Raw genomic sequence first — 22,390 nt, 5'->3', positions numbered from 1 at the left:
TCTGCGGCTCATTCGAATTTTCCCAGTAGTTGCTGTTTGGTAAGACATCGCGTAAAAGTTTTTCGTGCAAACAGCATCTTGCCTCAGAGCCTAGATTAAGAGAGGAATCCTTAGAAACACACCGCCAAATGTACTTCTTCGCCGGAATAAATGCAAACTGTAATTAACCTGTTTACCTACAGTCGCTACTTAACCCTTTGCGATTTGATTTACTTCGATACGATCTGGCCGGACAAATAACTTGCTCGTACTACTTTCTGTTTCCTCGTTCACGCTAATATTATACATATTAATAATATGACCGCGTACCTCGAGTCTCCCATTGTTAACCGCGGTCCAACAATACGTTATTGTCCTTGCCCAGCCAATAACCGTGACACGTGCCATTACGAGGAAAGTAGTTACGGTCGTTCGTGTCAGACGCAAGACCAACGAGATTACAGCGATATTTGGTGGCGGCCGGTGACAGAAAGTAGTTTCGCCCGGTTATGGTCAGACCATGCGCGCAGTAACATTCCCTCATCCAAGTACAATGCGAAACAAGAGGCAACGGTTCGCAGATTTTTACAGCGTCGTTCTGTTTACGACGAAAGGCAGGTTAATAAGAGGGAAAGCTAATTAACCCAGGGAATAAACAATAATAAAGGCGCGTAACCAGCGAGCAGATTCGAGTGAAATCGAAAGTAGTCAGACCGCAAAAGGTTAATCTACTCGAATGACGAGACGCCAATCCGGTGCAGCCCATTTCGAGAAATAAGTACATTTGTCCGCGGATCGTAACTGGACGACGGTCGCACGGGACCGCGTCGACTTACGTTCTCGGTTTTAAATCGTACGAAATTCGATCGTCGCTCGCCAATGCTCGCCGCTTAATAAAGAAAAACGTCTGGTGTCGTTTCATTTGATTACGACAGCACGGACCAGAAAATCCAATTTCAATGTCCAATATTTCCATTTCGATTATCGGCTACCATCTAATCTGCATTTTCGTCTGCGTTTTCGTGCAGAGTTGGATCCAGCCAACTCTTTCTTTTTCCACGTCGGAGCATTCGCTTTAAGACTCTGCACTTTCGCCGATGCTTCGCTAATGATCTCGATTTCGATCAATTTACGATCGAAAATACATCAAGGTCAAGGACTCTTAGGGATCGAAATACGTCGCGGAAAAAGAAAAAATAGAGTCATAGGAACAGAGCTGGTTGATGTTACATGTAACTAACTCTCGACCATGTGGAATTCTAGCCGATATTAGCTGGTGTGTAAAACTACAAGAACGATACTTACAAGTGTAATGTGCTGGCGATGACAACTGTTACAACCAGAGAATATGGCAGGCAGAGGGAACAAATTCCGATAGATCGTAGAACGATGTTGGTAAATATGAACAAAACCATAGAGTGTAAAACGAGGAGTCCCAGACCCATATCACACTAGCGACACATCGTCGCAACACAAAAATCCGCTGTTATGCTCGGAGCTCGCAATCTGTTAAGCACATTTTTGTTTCTTTCTTTTCTTTTTTTTTTTCTTCTTCTTCTTCTTCTTCCTCCTTCGTTAAGAGTAAAAATCGCCGACCGAGATTAAAGATTCATACAGTCGGAATGGCAACGATTTTTAATTCGAAAATGCGAGACTCGATTCCCGGGCAAAATGACTCGAAAGATTATTCGAGTGTACGATCGCTTGATTCGATTTAACAGTTCGACGAATCTGTTCGAATTAAAAGTTAACACTAAGTGAAGCGCGAATATCGTTGCAAACTGTTCCACGAATCTTGCGCGTGCTGTCAGTTGCTCTCTACGTACGATGATATTGCGTTGGCAACTAAGTGATTGCGGGTTTTGTCGATACCACCTAATGACAAAATCCGCCAACCCAATAATTCTATTTTGCCGCATAATTTTCTGCCCATTTTCATTGCGCCATAACTTTACCGTGTGCGACGAGGATCGAAATTTCGTCCGATGTAAATAAATTTTTCGAGAAGACTTTCGCAAAAATGCGCTTACACGCCAAGTCAGGCAAAATCGGTCGGACAGGGATGGAAACGAAATATCACGGCCGCGGGCGCATTCTTTTCATATTTAAACTAATAAAGCTGCCATGGAGAGAGAGCGCGTAATTTCTGAAGCGCGGCGAGCTCCGATGCATAAACGCGCGTCACGAACGCGATCGTGAAATTCGCGAAAGACTCATGGTACACGCGAACAGAGACTGATGTTCACCAACGACGGTCTGAAGCCGTGCATACGACTAATCGCTAACTATCGTGCCAGCATTGGCTCGAGATAGCGTTAGCCTGTTCAATGCTACGTCGCTGTATCTTCAGTGACGTAACAATACTACTGACGATTGATTACATATTCCTTATGCGTGCAGCATAGATCCGAACGCGGTTAATTACGATAACAGAGAACACATTTGTTCCAGTAAAATAGATCAAACGATTATTTTTTCCATAAATGTGATAAACATTGGATGCAACGACAAAATAAACCGAGACGATGAATTCGGAGAAAATGTGGTACAGTATCAAGTGACACGTGTGGTACGACGATCGAAGACAAACATAGATCGATGAGAATTTGTTCTTCGTAAATATAGGACGATCTTTTGTTGCAGTTGTTGGCTGGAAATGGCGAAAGAAAGAAGGGGCGACTGTAGGAAAGAATGACGAGCCTGGCCCGAAGGCAATAGTTTACAACACAAACGCTTAAAAGGCTTCAGAAAGCTTGTAACCACTGAGAAGAAATACCACGAGTGAATGAAGGATCGTGTTAAAAAAATGGGCTTGTGGAAACGTGTTAGGTAACGCCAAATTAGATCTCGCCTTGACTCGAAATTAGCACCAATTACGATGGGCCACGGGACGCCAGGAATGCGCTATAAATGCAGAAAAATGGCCGAATGAATCTCACAATGATACCATTTTAGGTAATCTTCTGCCACATTTGTAAAGCCAAGGCATACAAAGCACACGAGTTTCAATATTCTTCGTCAACTACTCGGCTTTCAAAGGAGGACCAAAGACGATTGAACGTTTTCAAGTCACATAATGACAGTATGTCCTTCACATACACTCAGCTCTGATACTTCTTGCTATCTCTCTATCGTTATATCTTGCTATCGTTAACGATAGAACCGAATGTATTTGAACGACACAATCCAGATCTTACCATCAATTGATACATTTCGTAAATGATATCACCGATGCTCGATTAGCGTAATTAACATTTTACCGACCGATTAACCGGTTTTTGTTACCGACGCTTATCGACCGATATCCTATTAATCAGGTTTTTGTTGCCGACAATCTTTCTCATTATTCGAGCAGTAATTTGTTATTTAATACTAAGATACCTTGCTCAGTTGCGTTGCTTTGTAAGCTCCCACGGTTTTATACCAATTTGAAAAACGTACCGTTCGCGATGAACAAAAAGAATGGTATTAGAGAGCCTAACCGAAACAGAGAGAATCTGCGCCTGAGATGCCGGTCGGACGTGCGTATGCTGTTGAATCGCTAGCGGTCGGTAAATTGTTAAAAACGACTGTAACTCGAGTCGATCTCTAAACGTTTCACAGAACTTTGCACGTGCGTGCTAAGAGAAATATTTCAGTTGCCGCGCTATTAATCGCACGCTTGCTTCGTCTTACGATATATCATCCGGTATTCCTTCCTTGCTAATTCTTTCTCCGAAAGAATTAGTTATCGAACGTCCGAAGCAAACGAAAAAGCGAGGAAATAAACGACGACCGAGAGAGACTCGATGTTCTTCGATATCGGAAGCGTTCGCTGCTTCAACGAACCGAGGATTTTCCTCCCGCTATCACTGTCCTTCTTCTATCATTTCCTTCTTTTCGCTAGATCCCGGCCGTTCGAGAGCGGCGCTGTAAATTAAATCTCCAGCACAAGCAGCAAATTAAATCTCCAACACGAGCTACATACCTTTCTACTTTATCGTTACGGAACAGAAGTCGGCCACCCATCGAACCGACTGCCGTGAATCGCGGGCGACAATACGACTGACTATAGTCGGTAGAGTACGGTTGTTCCACTTCACGCGATGTGTATTATTAATCCCGGGAACGTTTAACTCGTCATCTGTCGCTCACGCGACTCAGCGCGCTCCCTCGTCCCTGCGAACGTCGCGCTATCTCTAACGTTTTTCGAGAAACTCGTCGCTTCGCTCTCGACGAAACGAACTAATAAATTTTCGGATAAAACATTACGAAACGTATAGGAAAATTGTTCGGTTTCATTTCGCCACACATTTGGCGAAACATCCGCGATTTCGCGAAATATCTGTATTTGCAGAAACACGTGGGTGGAAGTTGAAAGGCTATTAAAGAGAGAAGAATAGCTCATTCATATTTATCGATCAAGCTGCCCTTACTTCCAATTACCAAACTCTGTAACTGACTGAGAATGCTCGATCGATCGGCCGATTCGAGACTCTCCATTGCGACCACCGGTATCCTATTCTCGTTTGGCGCCACCGTATACGAATAAAGAGCAAGAAGAAGTGGTACACTAGAGATACGACATGCGATATTTAATTGTAGTCGGGAATTCTAGTAGCAAAAATTGTTTGCAATTTTATAACGGGTGTCGAGATCGGGCGATATATATCAACACGATAGAAATTCGCGAAGAATTTTCAACGATGCACAAGTACGCGTGTACTGTCGATAAAAAAGCGATAGGTATTTATTGAAATATTTTCAACAACGGTACACGGATTCAAGCGGTAAGAGGATTCTCGTGACGTTCGATGCAAATACACGTAGAAAATCGAACGATCCAGCTTATAGAAAATTCCAGGCCAACTCTTTTCACCGAACCAAGCGTACTCGATCACACGATTCGCTGATTAAAAGTTCGCCACGAACGTCACAACAATGGGCGAGTTGTTACACGGCAAAAAGTATTAATTGTCCATGGGAATATTAACAACGTCTGCCGTGTAGAATTTATAATTCGTAGGCGACATTTGTGACGGGTAGGTGGACGCTTCAGTCGTCATACCGTGCCTACCCTGTTTCAACCCCCATTCTCATGCCTATCCCCATCCGAGTCGACCATCTCCTGTGACAGTTTTCACGCGTAAATTCACACTCGTCCCTCATTTCAAAATCATCCATCTTGAAGCACACGTGCACATTTGATATAAAAAAAACAACGCATGCAACGGTTCGTGGCAGCGAACGATTAAACATGTACGACCTGGTCGGAGCAACGAACGCAACGAAAAAAATAAAAGAGAAGGTGACATTTTGACGACACGATACTCCAAACGCTTTAAACATAGGGTGAAACATTCCATTGCGCACTGAGAGAGAAACCTAAAAATATATTAGTTTTCTTTTATTATTTTTTTTTTTTTCATTTTTCTCGTGTAACGCAACATACAAAGTTGTCGTGTCTCGTTTCGAAATTTATACGAATCGTGTGAAAAATCGTGCACAGACAACGACGATCTCTCGCAGGACCAGGAAAAACCGTAGAATAACCGTGTTTGCTGGGAGAACTCGTTTTCGTGAAAAATGATATAAAGCGTAGTTCTTCGTGAAATCGAATTACACAGGCGGTGTGTAAATTTTAAACGTCGCTTTCCTCCAGAGTAGCAAGCTTCCCTTCAAGCAACAGAATTTTACAGCCAATTTTTCGTTAGCGTCGCGTCGTTTGACGCCGAAGACCGGCGCACGATTTTTCCCACGCCCTTGAACGAATCGTGTGACGTTATCCACGTCGAAACGTCTCGACTCTTCGATCCTACGATCGAACGAGTGAAATTACCATCGTGCCGATTTATTTGATTGCATGGAAGTACGATCAAGGGACAATCTACAGATCGCGATGGTTGGAACGGGAGTGGCAAGGTTTCTCTCAGTACACGAGGCGATTAGAACGATGGAAAGGAGGGCGGTTCCGGGACGTTTCGATTCCGATTTCCTGCATTTCCTCGCACATTTCTCGAGAGCAAGTGAATTTCTTTCAGGTCGGCACATCGAACAAAGCATTTCAGATATATTCGCGGCGAGAAACGAGAAGAGGACAGAGACGCGTCATCTCTCCAACGGTCCTCGCCGATAATCGAGTAGTGCGTGAAAGCTTTATCGTCCAAGGTGCAAGACTCTTCATTCCATTTCATTCCATTCCATTGCATCGCATTCCAAGCTTCGAAAGCATCGGGACATTGACGAGACCTGATATTATGCTGGTCGCGTATATTTTTGTTATATATATATATATATTCTTTTTTTTATTTATTCTTTTATTTTTCCTTTACAATAATCGTATAATCTATGCGATCTATCGTGACGACTCGTTGACGACGCATTCGTTCGTCCGATCGAACGACAGGAACGTCGACTGAGGATGCAACGCATCGATTTAGCCGCGTTGCGTTACATGCAGCATAGGCCACGCAGCCTTTCGTCTTATCGTGTTACTTTTTGGTTCGTTCGTTTTATAATTTTTTTTTATTTTTTATTTTTTATTTATTTTCAGCGCATTCGTTCGTGACGGGGGTACAACCAGTAAGCGATCCAACATCGAACATCGCAAGCTTGTGTGTGTTTTAATGCCTCGTGCTGACAGATATATGTCGGGAGATGTCGGGGAGGTCTGTGTCCGGCGCCCAAGGTCACGGTGTGGAACATACAAAGCCTCTGTGAACATTGTGCATTCGCTGTCAGTGGAAGCTGTGTGAAAGGCTGGAACGCTGTGTTCCGGAAGGAAATCAGGGATCAAGGTTACGCTGGGATCATGCTTCGTCCAAGTTCCTCGTGTTTTCCGCTTGGCGCCCTCGAGATCGCGTCGCGCCCTACAAATTTCCAACTACCAACGCTATCTCACGCTAAATTTCAACCGGACGAAAAGAACAGTCAGCTACGCTGAACAATGCCGCTACTGTCAGCCAATCGATAACGAATCTATAATGTGCAGCGGAAATAACGTCGGGGAAATTCGTGAGTCATTGTCTTTACGTATCGGGCCACGACGATTTCCTCGAAACGAAATAATTATATCTGTTACACGTACTTCCAGTAAGCTGTTATTTCCACTGCACGTTTATCGGATACGTTGGGATTCTCGAGAGCGGGAAATCAAGAAGCCATCACGTGGATTCGAATCTCGGCACGAGCAGAGACGTCTGAATCATTGAAGATGAACCGGTTCTAGAAAAGAAATGGCAAACACGTTCGGAGACGGTAGACGACGGTCAACGGCCAGGACCGGCCGGTGTCCAACGGAACGGCAATTTGGTCGCGGAGACACGAGGATTCCAGGATTTTTGCAGCACCGGGTTATAAGGCAGAACATGAAAATAAGGAACGGGTGAGTTAAAGACATACGGAACGAGTTACGCAGCTTGCACGGCTTGGATCGTCTTCGTTAAAAGCGGAAAGATCAGCCTTTGACGAGCTCTAACCTTTTTACGATTCCGTTCTAAACGATATGGTCCGAGCGTCGAACGTTCTTCGCGAAGCTTTCATTTTTTGTCTATTCGATCAGTGAAACGAGCCACGTTAAAGCCGCCACTTGGCTCGAACGTAATCGTCTATCCTCTAGAGACAGAAGATACTGGAAGCCGTGGCAAGAACCGTTCTCGTTCCATACACAGAGACAAGGTATATAAACTGTATAAACGGCAAGGTGAACACGTAGCTCCGCTCGAACGGAGAAAATAGAAGAAAGGCAATATGCGAGAGAAACTCACCGTTTCGTCGTTTTAACGCGACGATAACGGCGATAGTCTGTGGCGTTTACGTCGTTGGGGTCGAAGCCCCTTCGATGCTTGGGTGGCGAGGACATGGTCGCAGCAGCCTTGGTACCGTTCGAGATCGCGTCCGGCTTGGCGCTAGTATTGTTGTTGCCAATGGAGGTGCAGTTGTTGACGGTGATGTGCAGCGAGGCGAGTGGCGGCGGCGAAGGCGGCAGCTGGGCGGGGACCAGGTGGCCGGATGCTGAGATCGCGCGTTCCGAACTCGAAGCCGAAGTCGGGTGATACGGACAGGCCGGTGGTGGTGGTGCTGGCTCGCCGATTACGAGGGTCCGATCCCCGTGACCGACGTCGCTCTTTGGCACCGCGTTCAGCTCGTGCCTGCTAACCCTACCGGCTCCCGGCCCACCCATTCAAATCCTCGATTATCGCCCGTTCACTCCACCTCTCTCGCTCTGCCTCCGTGGCTGCTCCTGCCGCGAGCTCCTCTCGCACACACGGCCACGCTTTGTTCCGATTTCCTCTCTCTCTCTCTCTCTCTCTCTCTCTGTGTGTTTTTCTCTCCTTCGCTTCTTTTCTTCCTTCTTCTTCCTCTCGGTTGCAGTTCTTGATCTGGCGAGTCGCTCGTCTATCGTCTTCTCGGCCCTTCGATATCCTACTTTTTCCGATTCCTCTGCTTCCGTCGAACGATACGCTCCTGGTCCAATCGCCGTCCGATGTCCTGTAGACGCGGCACATTCGATAAGGACGAAGATAACTCGGTTGTCTTAACTCCTGCCGACCTCGTGCACGCACGCCACCGATTCCTCGGTTAACCTTCCGCCTATCGACACAGCTCCGCCACTGGCGAGCCGCCCATTCGCGACAGACTCACGCACGTGCAACCCCATTCGCGACTCACACTTACGCGACGAGTGTCTTTCGTCAAGCAACGGAAAGCGTCCGACGAAAACGTGCCAGCGCACGGTAAACGAGGCAGAAAGCGAGCGAAGGGGGATAATTGGCGACAGAACGACGATGAGTAACACGATGAAGAAACAGGAGAATAGAGGCGGGAAGAGGCTGGAAGCCGTGACAACGCGTGTACAATAGCGTACACAGCAACGTCCAAACACGGTCTTCCTTCCGTTCCGCGATCACGCCGACTCACTTCGCGCACCACATCGCACGAATCTCTCGCCCTGTACGACTCGTGCTTTCGCTGAATACCACCTGGTGGCAGCACCGGTGCGCGAGCCGCGAGAAATTGGCAGAATCACGGGGAGGAGGAAGGTCGGAAGGTGGCAAGGCCACCGTGTGCTCCCGATACCGATCGGATCCCGCTAACCGATACGCCGAGCTGGAAAGCGGCCATCGAGCGTATCCGATCGAGCGACCCTTCGACACGGCGCGACCTCGCGCCCCGAACCAATCTCCGGTGTGGCGTGCTACGCTTCACTTGGGAAACGCCAACGGAATTCTAATAGGCATTCCGACCAATGCTCGGCTATGTTCGCGCCCTCGCGAATCCCTGGATCCGTGCCAACTTTCCCCCATTAGTCTGGCTATCGACGACATTCCCTAATTTGTAACGAAAGGGTGGAACGTTCGAAAAGTAGAGCGAAACTTCGCAACTCCTTAAACGATTACGTTTAAGCGGTTTCGCGCCTTTTCCTCTCCCGTAACTCGGCTGGTCGTGGAACGCGACCTAAACAGTCGATCGTTAAACGCGAGAAAGAGTGAGCACGAGGCGGAGGACTACTCGAACCAGAACATCCATTTACATTCAATCTCACGCAGTCACACGTCCGACCAATTAACCCGCTATCCACGCCCTCCTCACCGCCAAACCAAAATAGATATAGTTGCAGGGAGTGCCGCGAGGCGGCAGCACCGAAAACGTCCCACGAGACAGATGCATCGGGAGATAAGCGAGGAATTTCGAGTTGAAAAAATTCGAAAGCACGGAAAAAAGGGGAAGAATACACACGACCGAGCCAGACGACGAAAGGAGTCTCGTTTGGCATGGTGCAACGCGGCGAGCAGAACCAGTCGGTGGTTACACCACGTGCTCGACCTACCGTGTCGATCGAGCTGGCGACCATCCAGCCTCGCACGAACTCACTCGCGACGGTTACAAACGTCTCCCTTCGTGTGTATGACACCGCGAGACCGATGATCCAACCATCTCGGACATTTGCCTTCACGGAGATCGTTCACCCCCGCGTCGATCAGACGAGTCGTGCGACGTATCCGAGTTCGTTATTGTTTCGATTCGCCCAATCCTCTCCACTCGAGTGCACGGAACACCGTTGTCGCGCCTTCGCCTCGACATTGTCAGCGTTCGTTCACCTCGCGAGATGTCGCGAAATTTCTTTGCACACAATCGGTTGTAGATTACTGGTGCGTGCTTTTCTTCGCTGAAGCGATTACGAAGCCGAGTTCCTCACGATGGGAACGCACATCCCGATCGTCAATCACTCGCGTCAGTCGTGCACCTCCCTCCCGCCCAAACTCATTTTTCCGAACGGTGAGTCGAAGCTCCGAAAGATGGCGACGGCGTAGCGCGCCACGAGCGCCCGCCCGGTCAATACCAGAAAACGAAGAAAGGATCCAGAGGTTTGGCGGCACGCTAACCTCAATTCCAACGGCGCGCCACTGCCGCAATTCTTTATTGCCGCGTTCTTGCTCCCGATCCAGGGAACCTGCAGATCGATACGCCAAGCCCGTGGCCTTGAGCGCGGCAAACTTTTTAAACCATCTTTACGCGTTTACAAGATTCGTCATCGCGTCGCTTTACGTTCGCAACTAAGCAAACTGTCGAAATCGATCTGTCGCCGTCAGTCGTTTTTCAAAATCGCACGGCGTAGTCTTCTCCGTTCGTAGCGACCCGTTTTTCTAATTTAATCGCGATAATGCACGGATACGGAACGGTGTCGGATTATTTTCGGATATCGAACGAAAGAGAGGGTCTGTCACGAAGCCATCGGCACTTGCACGTTTAAATCTCATACGGTACGGTTCGATGGTTGCTAATGACAAGCGTGATCCGATCACCAATTTCACCCGCACTAATCGCGCGTGCATTCAAACGGCAGTCTTCTGTTCGAGCGTTTTGACGGGAGAAAAAATAGAAAAAGGGGAAGAATAAAGAGAAATGAAGCGGGCCGTTAACGTGCTGTTTAATTGGAGGACGAAACGCGTCGAGAACCAGTCGCGTATCGATCCGCGATCGCGCTAACTCGATTCCAGAGGTCGCGTAATAAAAAATAGTTTTCTACTCCTCGTTACTTTTGCCACGAACATAGCAACCCACTTCGAAATCGGTTCCCTTCCAACTATAGACACACTTGCCACTTGCAGAACGAAACTTTCGAAGTGTCCCTCATTTGCCACATTTTCTACCCTAATCGAATTCTTAAACTCGTAGCACATAGCGCACCTACGAGTTTCGCTCGGTCAAAGCGCCGATCCAATTAATTTCGATTCCCCTGCAATACCAGACCCGGTGCGATCATGCGAATCATTCGGCGAAAACTAACGAGGAAATCATGCCATCGAAATTAAGAACTGTACCGGAAACTGGTTATTTCCAGTGTCTTCAAGAAGATACGAAGTTGCAAGAATTTTCGCAGATTCCCAAGGGAACAATTTTCAAAACTTTGTCCTACATTCAGTTTCTACGCGGAGATTGAAAATTGACAGCACATTTTAAGAAGGAGATGCGAAGCAATCGACGACTGTTTCTAAGAAACTCCGCACTCTCCTGTTCGAAGATCTCGAGCGAAGCAGAGCGGATTCGAAATTACGCGCAATCTCACACTCGTAACGCCGTGTCACCGAGCTAATTCTCTCGAAACTCGAGTCTTCTCTTTGCAGACGATCGTCTCTACCCACCCGTCGTCCCGTGACGGAGAAATCGGCGTTGAAAGTGAGATTCGTGGCTATCATCCACGAAGATGAGAAGCAGAGTAGAATTGCCGAGAAGACGAAGACGAGTTTGCAGACCGATTCTGTGGTAGATCGGGTTTGCGTGGTCGAACGGTGTGTATGTTCGAGAGGAAGCTGTCGTCAGGATTCGGCCAATGAGTGACGCGAATGGTAGCACGGCGTCGGTATAACTGACTCTCTCTCCTGACCCAGCGTACACGACCTGGCTTGTGGCAAGCAAGCAAGTAGCAGGCGTATCCGTGGTTGGTCAGCCGGTAGACCGTTTGCTAGCGATGGACTTGATCCGATTACCGACTTTTCCCTGTCGCGATCGATTCGGTCGCGGGGCCAACCCCTCCGTTCACGATTCAAATAAGCCTGAATATTCTTTTGACGTATGCTGATACATGCGAAATATCCCGGTAGGAAGAGATCGTTTCCATAAACTATGGCTTATCCTTTAACCTAAAACTTTTCTCTCTTTTTTTTTTTTTTTTATCTTACGATCCATTTTATTGGCGGCATAAAGTCACTGGTATACGTACATCGCTTTATTGGTATAAATTCTCCCTAAGCTGGAATAGTAATTTAATTCATTCGGTTGGTAACAACGATATTCTGTGAAATTGTTCTACCATCGGAAATTAAATTCGATTCGAGTTATTATGACGGAGGCAACTTCGCTTCTATGATACTTGGACCCATCGCTGCCCGCAACCCGCTTGACACGTCTGTCGACTTGCGTGCGTTCCATACCATGGGCTCTCGCAATAGCACACGCTGTTCCTTGCAGGATCGGTATCATTAAGAATTTGCTTTCGTCGCTTGCGCCGATGTCGCGTGTTACTCTCGTATCCAGGAAATTAGGTCGATTGTTCCAAACAGGGGCAACATCGATTCCCGAACAAGGTCGCCAGGAATGCTCTCAAGCAACTCGTTTCAATTACTGCCGTTTCGTTTTCCCATTTCCAGCTAGTTCTTCCGCTTCATAGAATCTCGTGACGAAATCGAACCTGCGGACGCCACTCTCGGGTGCTGGCTAATTCACATTATTTTTACGATTATCAAAGAAGGGGACGCTCTTCGACAGCCTGATTTTTTTTTTTTTTCGAGGAACAATTTTTAAAATGCAAATCCGAGGACACGATCTGCCGTAGACAGCAGAGAACTGACGTAACAATGTTCAAACAACGATTCTTCTAAAAAGGTCAATTAGGGGTTTGTTTGTCAAGGCTGTGCAGAGGATCCAGCAGAAAGCGTTCCCGCTATTTTCTTTTCACTTGGAGCAATGTTAAAAAATCTGGGCCGCTGGGTAGCGCACACCGTTGGATTTGAAGCAAAACGGCAAAGGCTCGTACACAGAGAGCGAACAACACGCTATAGGCCATCGTCGCCACGTAACAGAAAGTTTACCCTGGGGGCGGTGGTTTGTGGAACGGTGGCCTGCAGGGCGTCGTGACGCTCCGTAACCGTATACCGCATGTCGCCGACCCCCACGTTCACCTGTTTAACGCGCCGTGCCCCAGTAGTCGAGTTTACCGGACATGCACGACACGTTCTGCGCGTCGATGCTGATTCAGCCGGCGATTAAAAAGATTCCGATTAAAAGACGCATGCCACCTCCAACCTAGCCGCAAATATCGTTTTTGCTTCTTCGATCGCCACTATACTCCACGATAGCGTTTAAGAAGATATTCGTTTCGTTCTATTTGCGTCGAGTTCACCATACGTTGGCGTGTAATTCCTGCCCGACTATAAACGTGGAAATAGCTCGGCTTCATACGTTCCAATTTCACTGGTCGCAGTGGCGTTTACGGTTTCATAATCGTCAATGGAGGCGAGTGAACAAAAAGCAAAATGTTGGCCGACCTCGTGCCATGTGGAACACGTGCTAACAAGGTGACACGAAACGGTTGACAAGTCGTATACAGTTTCGCGTACGACGACCTATTGGACGGGTTGCTAGTCGGCCCGCAAGCCGTTTCAGTTCTATAGCTTAGTCGGGTTTCAAATGTACAAACATGCCGCTTGGTATTCAAGATCGCCTATCGAAACCTATTACTACAAAGGAACTTGTTCGAATAACCAGTTACCGACAGTAAGCAATGAAAATATATCTTTGGTTCGATTATTCTGACAGATTGTGCGTTCAATTTCCGAAGGTTATCGCGCGATTGTTAAATGATCCTTTTTACGGGAAAGTCGGGTAGCTTAAGCTGGCGTACGTTGATTAAAGCAACGCGCCTTGAACGATTGTCGAAGATATTTTCACAGCAGCGATTAATATAATAAGCAGCAAGAGGGTAAATATGTACGTGACATGCGTAGGGAGAATAAATGCACGGGTATGTTCGTTGCAGCGGTGCACGAGGGGGGAAATATGCGATTACTTGCAGGCGATTCTCGACCTGGGTCAATAGTGCACAGTTCAGTTGCCCCTTTTTTTCCTTAAACGGCATTCATCAAATTGCCGGCCGCGACTTTGTTCGAACCGACCGGGATAATGTAGAAACCGTGAAATCGCATGCGGCAATGCGTTAGTTCGACCGCTAAGATAATAAGAAGAATAGCGAAGGAACGACAAACGTAAAGAAAATATGCTCAACTGAATGGCTGCAAGCATTTCGCGTTATTCTTGGAACGAAGTTAGCAGATTTCGGGCGAAACGCAGCGCCGCGATAGAGGCAAATAACATTGTTTGCGAATGTCAAAGCCTACCTCGTAGCTCGTAAAACTTTTACGGCCGAAGGATATATATCCGTAGGTCGAACCGCGTGGAGTAGTCTAAAAGAACTGCATAGCGATTATGTTAACGGCCACCGTGACGCCGAGGTGTCTGACGCAGGTAATTTTGCGAAACGATCTACACGAAAGCAACGATGTACTCGAGCTTGTCCAGTAGAGCTGCCAGAACGCGAAAGTTGTTTGCCAAATTCTCGGTAAAGCGCATAGAAACTCTCGACCGGTTGGCGTTCGATTCGAATACGCCTTGTTCATCTCGAAGGGCGATCCTCCTCGCCGCTCGTGTACACTCGTACACAGCCTGAACTGACCGCAAACTATCCAATCAATTTCAGCCTGTATGCAAGTTGAACAACCTATATAGCGGTTGTCACGGTGTATCTGGTATACTCGGATCTATTATACGACCTGTGCGATTCTATCGTTTCGATTGCCGAGAGGCGATATATGCACACAGTTGGACAAAACGTTCCAGCTTGTTTGCCAATCCGGGCGTACGTTTTTCTATGATCCTTTGTATCGACGTATATATCGATTCTTGCAAACGAGATGACGCAACGGTCTCATTTTTTAAGTAAAAATTAGGGTAAGTTATTAACGAGTCGGTCATTGAAAGTCGATCGATTCTATTTTTTCTTTGAGATTTTCAATGAAAAACAAGTATCGCCAAGTATCGTCCAAATGCTTGGCGAATGAACACGTTGCAATTGTTATCTGGCACCTGCATTAGTGTCGACAAGGTCGGGCGCGTCCTTTATCGGTTTCCTAAAGCTTGCGTTAGATGGCAGCAGCTTCCCAAGAATAATCGTCGTACCACTTATCTTCCCTGACAATCTATATTTACCCAAACTTTAAAGTATTCTGATAATGAAAATGTAAGTGGGAGGAAACAAGTGTCCTTGAATTCCCTGCTTACGGTACAAAAGATATTTGAATAATATTAGCTAGTACCATTTCATTGAGCAGCGGAAAGGGTTCTCGTATAAATCAAGGTTCGAATCTTTTCTAAAATCTCTTCGCTTTTCGGAAGCCATCAATATCTGTCTTGTAATGAATAAACCTTTAAATGATATTTTAGCGTATCTTTGCTCCTACGAAATCAAAGATATTGGCAAACTCGACCGATTGACAATTCACACGATTATTCTCAAACTCTTAAGAAGCGTCATCGCAAAGTGTACACTTTATGGAAACAAAAGCCGATCGTTACCTTTTTTTATTTTCCGAAGATATCCGTCGGTGTCGCGGTAACATCCTCATGCCGATGAAAGCGCCTCTCATGCCAGCATGCATCGTGATTAATCATTTAGTTACACACACCGGAAATTCAACGAAATTTGCACAATTCAACGAGCAAGGAGTGCTAGTAAGACGGAAAAAAATAAGCCTTCGTAGATCTGTGACGTCGCAAAGACATTTCACAGACAAAGCGGCCTGGAATGCCATGAAATATTCTCGGACAATTCGCTGAAAGAATAGAAACGCGACTCGTGAAACACATCTCTACTTCGTGTACTTGTTACTTGCCGAAAACGACCCTTTAAGACCGACCGAGCGAGAAATCGAGAAACCAGCTTTATGATTTCCGGGGATCAAACTTTCAATATGATTTACCGTCGATCTCTTCGATTGTCATCTATGACTCACTAATCCTTCACTTTTTGACCATACGACTTCCGACACCAAGTTCTTTTCTTTTATTCACGAGTATACACTTTGTAGACTACAGTCAGTGTATTCTGTATATCCAATTTTCAACGATGACAAATTTCGAGTAGACTTTTTTTCCATTCCGATTGTTGCGCATTGCCGATCGGGTTTCCTTCGCCGCTTGCTTATTTTTCCATCCTGTCTTTATATATCTCGCTTTCGATTCGTAATCGGCAACACTACTGCACGCGTCAACGAAACACAGGACCTTTCATTTTCAATCGAGCAAAGCCGAGTTCGAAAGGCGATGCTCGCGGCAGCAACCATTAGGGTCCAGTGAAACGAAGAAATTGTTCGACACTGGATGATAGTTTGAACGACACATCGTCCGAGGTCCAAAGTCGTCCGTTGCTTTCGGCTGCAACTATACGTTGAAAGGGGGGGAAAGAGCAACAGAGTCTCGAAAATATCGCGTGCCCGGTTGCGGGAATCGCACAGTTCAAAATGTAGATTTCGGTGAAAGTAAAGTGCTTCCCTTCGTGTTAAAACGATATCCACATACTTAATTTACGAGGGAGAGACAAACGGAAAACGAATAACCATCGAAACTGAATAACGATCTTTCTTAGTCGATGACACGATACTGGACGAATATTATGCGAAATAACGCTTCGATTGTTTCGCATTGCCGTGACCCCTCCGATGCACTCGTTTCCGCGCACAAGTTTTATTATTCTAAGCATAGTTACCAATGCAGGTGACGAACTCGCCGTGCATTCGTATCAGCAACAACCATCGCTTTATGTTAATTAACAGATAAGCAACACGATTTAATGGAACGTTGTTTCCAAACGGTCTGCTGCATATTTATGCACGTACGTATATATGGAAATATTTACCAAACGAATAAATATTTGACCGAGTTGATCGTTTACGTTTAATAATCCTCGCAATTTCGAACAAATCGTTCGTGACGTAAAACTCACGGGACCGTTGAGGCACGAACCGTTGGCAAAATATTGATGAAATGTTTTCACCCATTCGAACGTCAGTCATCTGCGCTATATTATCATTAACCTAATAATTTACGAAATATTATTGGCACGTTTGCTTTCCTACATTCTCAAGTACCGCCAAGTTACAGTGTAAACTATATAGGCTGCAGGTTATACGGCGGTTAAGATTTTAATGGCCAGATAACAATCTTAATGGACTCTGCTAATCTTCCGCGAGAGGAACAGAGGAGTTTAACGTACCAGGTGTCTATGTAGTAGAGGTCGCGGCGACGGCCTATAAATTACAGTGCCTGCATATACTACGCGCATATACGTAGATAGGTTCGGCCGCCTAGCGGAGCGATCGGAAGCAGCCTGAACGAGCAAGTGCTTTCTTGAAAATGAACGAATCGTCGCATGTAGCGATTTAACGGGACGAATGAAAAATTTTTCTGACCCGGTTTCTGCTCTGATAGATGATTAAACGATGATTAAAATTACTCCTCTGTATAAAACCTCTGCGCGATCTTCTCAAAGACGATAGCTTTGCCAATTTCTTCCCAATTTCTGTATTATTCGTGCAGAGGTTTGAATCGGCGGAGGAGAAAAGGTTGGCGATTCCTTAAAAAGCCGCAGTTCCGAATTAACGGAGAACGAATGAACGTTGAAAGACAGTCGCGTCTATTTCCAGACACTCGCAGGTGTGGTGGCTCATCGAGATTTTTCGTGCGACTTTTATCGTGAGAAGTAGGGGAAAGGAGAGGCATAGAGGGGTGTCGATGTGGCATCGTTACGCTCCTGACATATTTGAATATGTGACAGAGCGTGGGTAGAGTAAGAGCCAGTATATTTTGGAAACGAAGGTAGCGCTCTGCCTGGCAACGACAAGATGGAATGGCCACGGGCGAAACGCCAGAAACTACATTTCCCGTGGTAAATAGGGTAGACACTAGACGCGGCGTAGCCACGGCCGCCATTGATAAACGGGCACGATTCGACCCCGTTTCAAGGTTTTGCGATTCATAAGCATCGTTGGTGAATGGTTTAGATTCCCAGTCTGTTAATCTGTTAAACGCGGACTCACTTGATTCGAGTCGTTTTCCCTGTCTCCGAGTAAAGTCAACCGCTACCAGTTACGCTCTTTTCAAAAACGATCTAAACAATGCCGATTGTAATCTAACTTTCGAACAAATGCGATACATCGCGTGAAAATGGGAAGACCTATTGTACAGGCAAATACGCGTATTTTTCTATTTAAATAATATTTCCTTAATTTAATCCTTTGTCCTACAACGAGTGAGACTCGTGGTAAGAAATTTCGGTGAAAAACAATAAACACGAGCCTGACTCGTATTTCGTTCGGACCAAACGTAAACAACACGAGCCTGGCTCGTGACTCAGTTTTTTTTTTTTATTTATTTACATTTTACAATTTGTCCAGTAGGACATTTGGTAAAATATTATAGCTTAGTGGTATAATAATATAACACGTGGATGGCTACCCCCAGTGGGATACCATCTTCGAATTTGATTGATTTATTTCTTTAGTGTGGTGAGTGTTTGTTTGTTAGGTTATGTCCTTTGTGAGATCTGGGTGACTCAGTTGTCCTCAATATTTTCTTACTTTAGTTACGTGTAATTCTTCGTTACGTTCACACGTTTAGGATATAATTCTCTAAAAGAATGAAAAAACTCTTATACTTATCGTGTAAGTGAAAGGAAAATCTAATATTGTTGATAATAGTGCGAAGTATGTTATTGTCGCGGACAGTGATTCGATAGATTCTTCCGATAATGACAGTGACGGTAGCGATATTATGTTTACCATTGTGTTTCATTGTTTCGAAAAATATCATACAGTTGAAGATTACTAATTTTCTCAAAACGTTATTAATTTAAACAAAGTATTAATTTACAAATTCTTACCGATACATTGCCCACTTTCAAATAATAAATCATTTTTGTTCACCGATCAATCGATCATAATTACTTCCCAGACATCTTCAAAGTATTAATTGTGTCCAAACGTGTTTATCATTTCACAATTCTTTTCGTGTGTCACAAAACGCATACATTTTGCGCAAGATCGAGCACACGACTGAACAGCTAAATGACTCGACGCGTGACCGACCTTCTTGTTTACTGCGGCCGGAGCGATCGGCAGTTAGCGGGTAGGACAAAGGGATAATAACGCAGTATCGTGTGGAAGTTTCACATTCGATACGCGTGCAGAAAAGTTATTCCCATTTAACGTGGCATTCTTTGATAATCCTAAACGGATTAGACAAGGATGGCGATGCACGCGCACCATTTTGATAACTCGGTTCAGCCGCTCGATCGGTTTAGCGGGAAATCATCGCTTTAAGAGAATTTCAGTTTACAAGCTGCCGCGAGAAAGCTTTAAAAACAATTACGTCGCGTTTAATTGCGATCCGTGTAAGCGTTTACGGTATACGGAAGCGATTGGATCCGTTACGCTCGTCTGCGTCCGAAATTCCCCGGTAACGAGAGAAAAAACATAAAGGGAAGTGGCATAAAGTACTTTTACACGGGCGACCGATCAAATTTGTAAATCTATCACGTACGTTCCACGTGTTCCCGTTTGAATTTATGAAGCTGCGTTCCGTGCAACGACCCGCTGCATAAAATAACCCGCTATCACAGAGTGACGTGCTCGTGATTAAGCGTACGCAAACATACGATTCTACCTAGGGCTAATTTAAAAACAACCGTTCTCTCGCCTGCTGGTCTACGGGTTAAGAGAACAACGTGCAAGCCGTGTTTAGCCCTGGCTCTGATCGAAGATTACTTTCCAGCGGAAATGAGACAGAGGGTTCAACGTCTGAAAAAATAAACGACTAAAGACAAAAGATAGATTTCGTAAGATAAAATACAAGAAGGTACATGAATATGGATGAGCAGAAGACGTAGAAAATTAAATTTGTAAGGACTTTAGAAATCCTGGCGCTCTTAGAACCCTCTACGATTCTTTAGTTTTATCCCATTCGAAATATACCAGTGTATAGTCGATGCAAGTAGAGCAATGCTGTCGAAAAAACGTAGCGTAAATCTTTTTGTGTCTGCATTTCGTTCCCTTATTCGTCTTATGCATATTCGTGATCATAATTACGACCCCGTACTACCCGTAGATTGAACATGGTTATCGCTGGAAAACAGGAGACAGATTGCCGACATTTTTATCTTGTTTAAAATTTTACATAATTTCGTCGATCGCACTCAGCTTTCCCGGCTTATAAATTTTAGCGCGTGTTCGCGGTCTTTGCGTAATGCTATGGTTTTCCTGGTTACTTTCTTCGCGTACGATATCAGAAACAGCAACTCCATTATCAGGGCACGTACACGTGTTAACGCATTATCGGATCACGTTCATCGCGTTTCTGCATCTTTTCATAATTTTAGACGTTCGGTGTTGACGATATGTAAAATTATTTAGAACGTAACATATTTCTGTATTTAACGACGTAGTCCTACTTCGCTTTGTTTCGCTCGTAACATAACCTTCAAAATTCTGCGACATTGCAACGCCTATTATAAACGTATATTTATATGTAATGAATAAGTATATAAATAAATAAATAAATTTGGTAATAATAAATAATAACAATACCCGTTAACAGCGATCAAAGTTTCCCGATAGACGGTACTAATAACAGAGCGGAGGTCAGGTAACATTCGACGCGATAATCGAGCATGGCGGCAGCCTAATTAGCTCCGCGGCAGAGAGATACGCAGCCGGAGACCGAGTCTGGTGGACGTTCCATTCTGCGCATTCTCCACGTGCCAAATTCCAAGGTAATTCCCATTCTCTGACACAGGGACGCGTTGCTGGCTGCGTGCTGGCCGTTCCGAAGCCACGCGATTCCTGTTGCTGAACGACGATTGCCAGCGATCCACCGGATAGCTAGCTGAACCTTTCTTCCAACTGTGGGGGACCGAAATTTCGTCAGGTGCGCGCAATGACGTTAACTGGATGCAGTCGTTGCACGATCGATCACGCGGCCAGGCCGCACTGCGAAAATCGCTGCCATTGCCTCGAAACTTTTCGTTTGTTTTAAAAACATCTGCAGCCCGCGAAGAATGCCGCTGTATCGTCGGCGATGCGACGTACAAAACGTCAGCCATTCGCTCGACCGATTCCAGCGCCTTCGTTTCAGCGAATATGTAGTATGTATGTATACATCTAATTAGTCGTGTCATTGACGCGACGTCCACGCCACAAATCGCTTGCCCCGAACATTGAAAGTGCCACGTGAAAAGTCACGTCGGTATTCTCTGCCGGAAGAGGTCGGTCAACGCTGGGTGACAGGCTAATCGCAGATTCGTAGACAGAGAAGCTGGAGATCGGCGAAAGAACATCTAACTACAGCGCGAAGCGTAAGACGCTACTGTTGACGGTTATAAAGTATTCATTAGGTAATTTTCTCGACAGCAGTGGAGTTAAAGGATTGGGTGGAGAAAGGAGTGGTGGTACTTTGAATCTGACGAAATACCTTTTAAACTCTTGTTACGTAATCGGACATAATCGCAGCGTTAGAACGACGCCGAGGACGAAACGAATCCTCGCAAGTCAATAGCTACTTGATACCATTTTACGTTCTCCTTGTTATGACGCGTTGACTCGATCAACGAGTAAGACTTTACCTACCGAGAAAACCGATTCTTTCCGAGACCAGTACTATCGGACGATTTTACAATTGGTTTCTACAGAATTCCTGTCTGAATTCGTTTACTTATCGGCAGCCAGATGAAACGGGCTCTTCCGATAACTGCACTGAAAGAACAGTTGGTAATACCCACTTTCCGGTCTGTCTGCGAATTTATCGTTCTTATACGAGTGTTTTATTCGCTCGTGCGGATTTTATTCTCTATTTACCGACAGCTATCCTTTATTTCGATATTTCTCGCCTCAAGAGGCGTCTTTTTCGGGAGATTGTTTGGCATTGGAATTTCAATGGTCTTTCTACGGCGATTTCCATTATTGTTAGTCAAAATTCATGAGACCGAGTGAACGCGGTTTAGTGTCGTCGCACTCTTGAAAGGGGCGTCCTAGGACACGAGCGCGCTGGTGCACGTGCACTCGCGCCGGTGCACTCTGCCTCCCCACGCTAGAAAGGAAAGGGATATTAAAGCGAGAACACATTCAACGGAGCGTTGGTAGGCAAACCGTAATAACAGCAAGTGGAAACGTCAGAACGGAAAACTCGCTCGTTGTCAAGCGTCTATTCGTAAAGCGGTTTCAGCCCAGGCATTACCCGCTTTCTTCCGCGAATCCTCTTCCTCGTGGTTTTTCATCTAAGAACGAAACCGCGTTCAATTCGCATAGTCGCGAGTACGTTACATTACTTA

At 45.7% G+C, this 22,390-nt stretch overlaps 1 protein-coding gene across 11 annotated transcripts in view; it reads right to left on the bottom strand.

The window, feature by feature from the left end:
• The window catches only part of shaker (potassium voltage-gated channel protein Shaker), a 238,443-nt gene that overhangs the window by 163,352 nt on the left and 52,701 nt on the right, over nucleotides 1-22,390 (bottom strand). Inside the window, exons 1-2 of one of the 11 annotated variants that reach the window (XR_013058265.1) lie at nucleotides 9,788-11,584; nucleotides 7,725-8,448 (exon numbers count right to left, since the gene is read on the bottom strand). The exons of 1 other annotated variant lie outside the window; for it this stretch is intronic. Coding sequence is in view for 8 of the 10 variants with exons in the window: in XM_076618132.1 (XP_076474247.1) it covers nucleotides 7,725-8,140 (416 nt within the window). In the remaining 2 variants the exon portion in view is untranslated. 9 more of the 11 variants (XR_004463668.2, XM_076618132.1, XM_033328116.2 and 6 more) reach the window with 9 other exon arrangements.

Source organism: Bombus vancouverensis, chromosome 1, assembly GCF_051014615.1.
Source record: "Bombus vancouverensis nearcticus chromosome 1, iyBomVanc1_principal, whole genome shotgun sequence".
Taxonomy (NCBI): Eukaryota; Metazoa; Arthropoda; class Insecta; order Hymenoptera; family Apidae; genus Bombus; species Bombus vancouverensis.
Note: the sequence above shows the minus strand (reverse complement) of the source record. Positions and strands in the feature narration are given on the sequence as shown.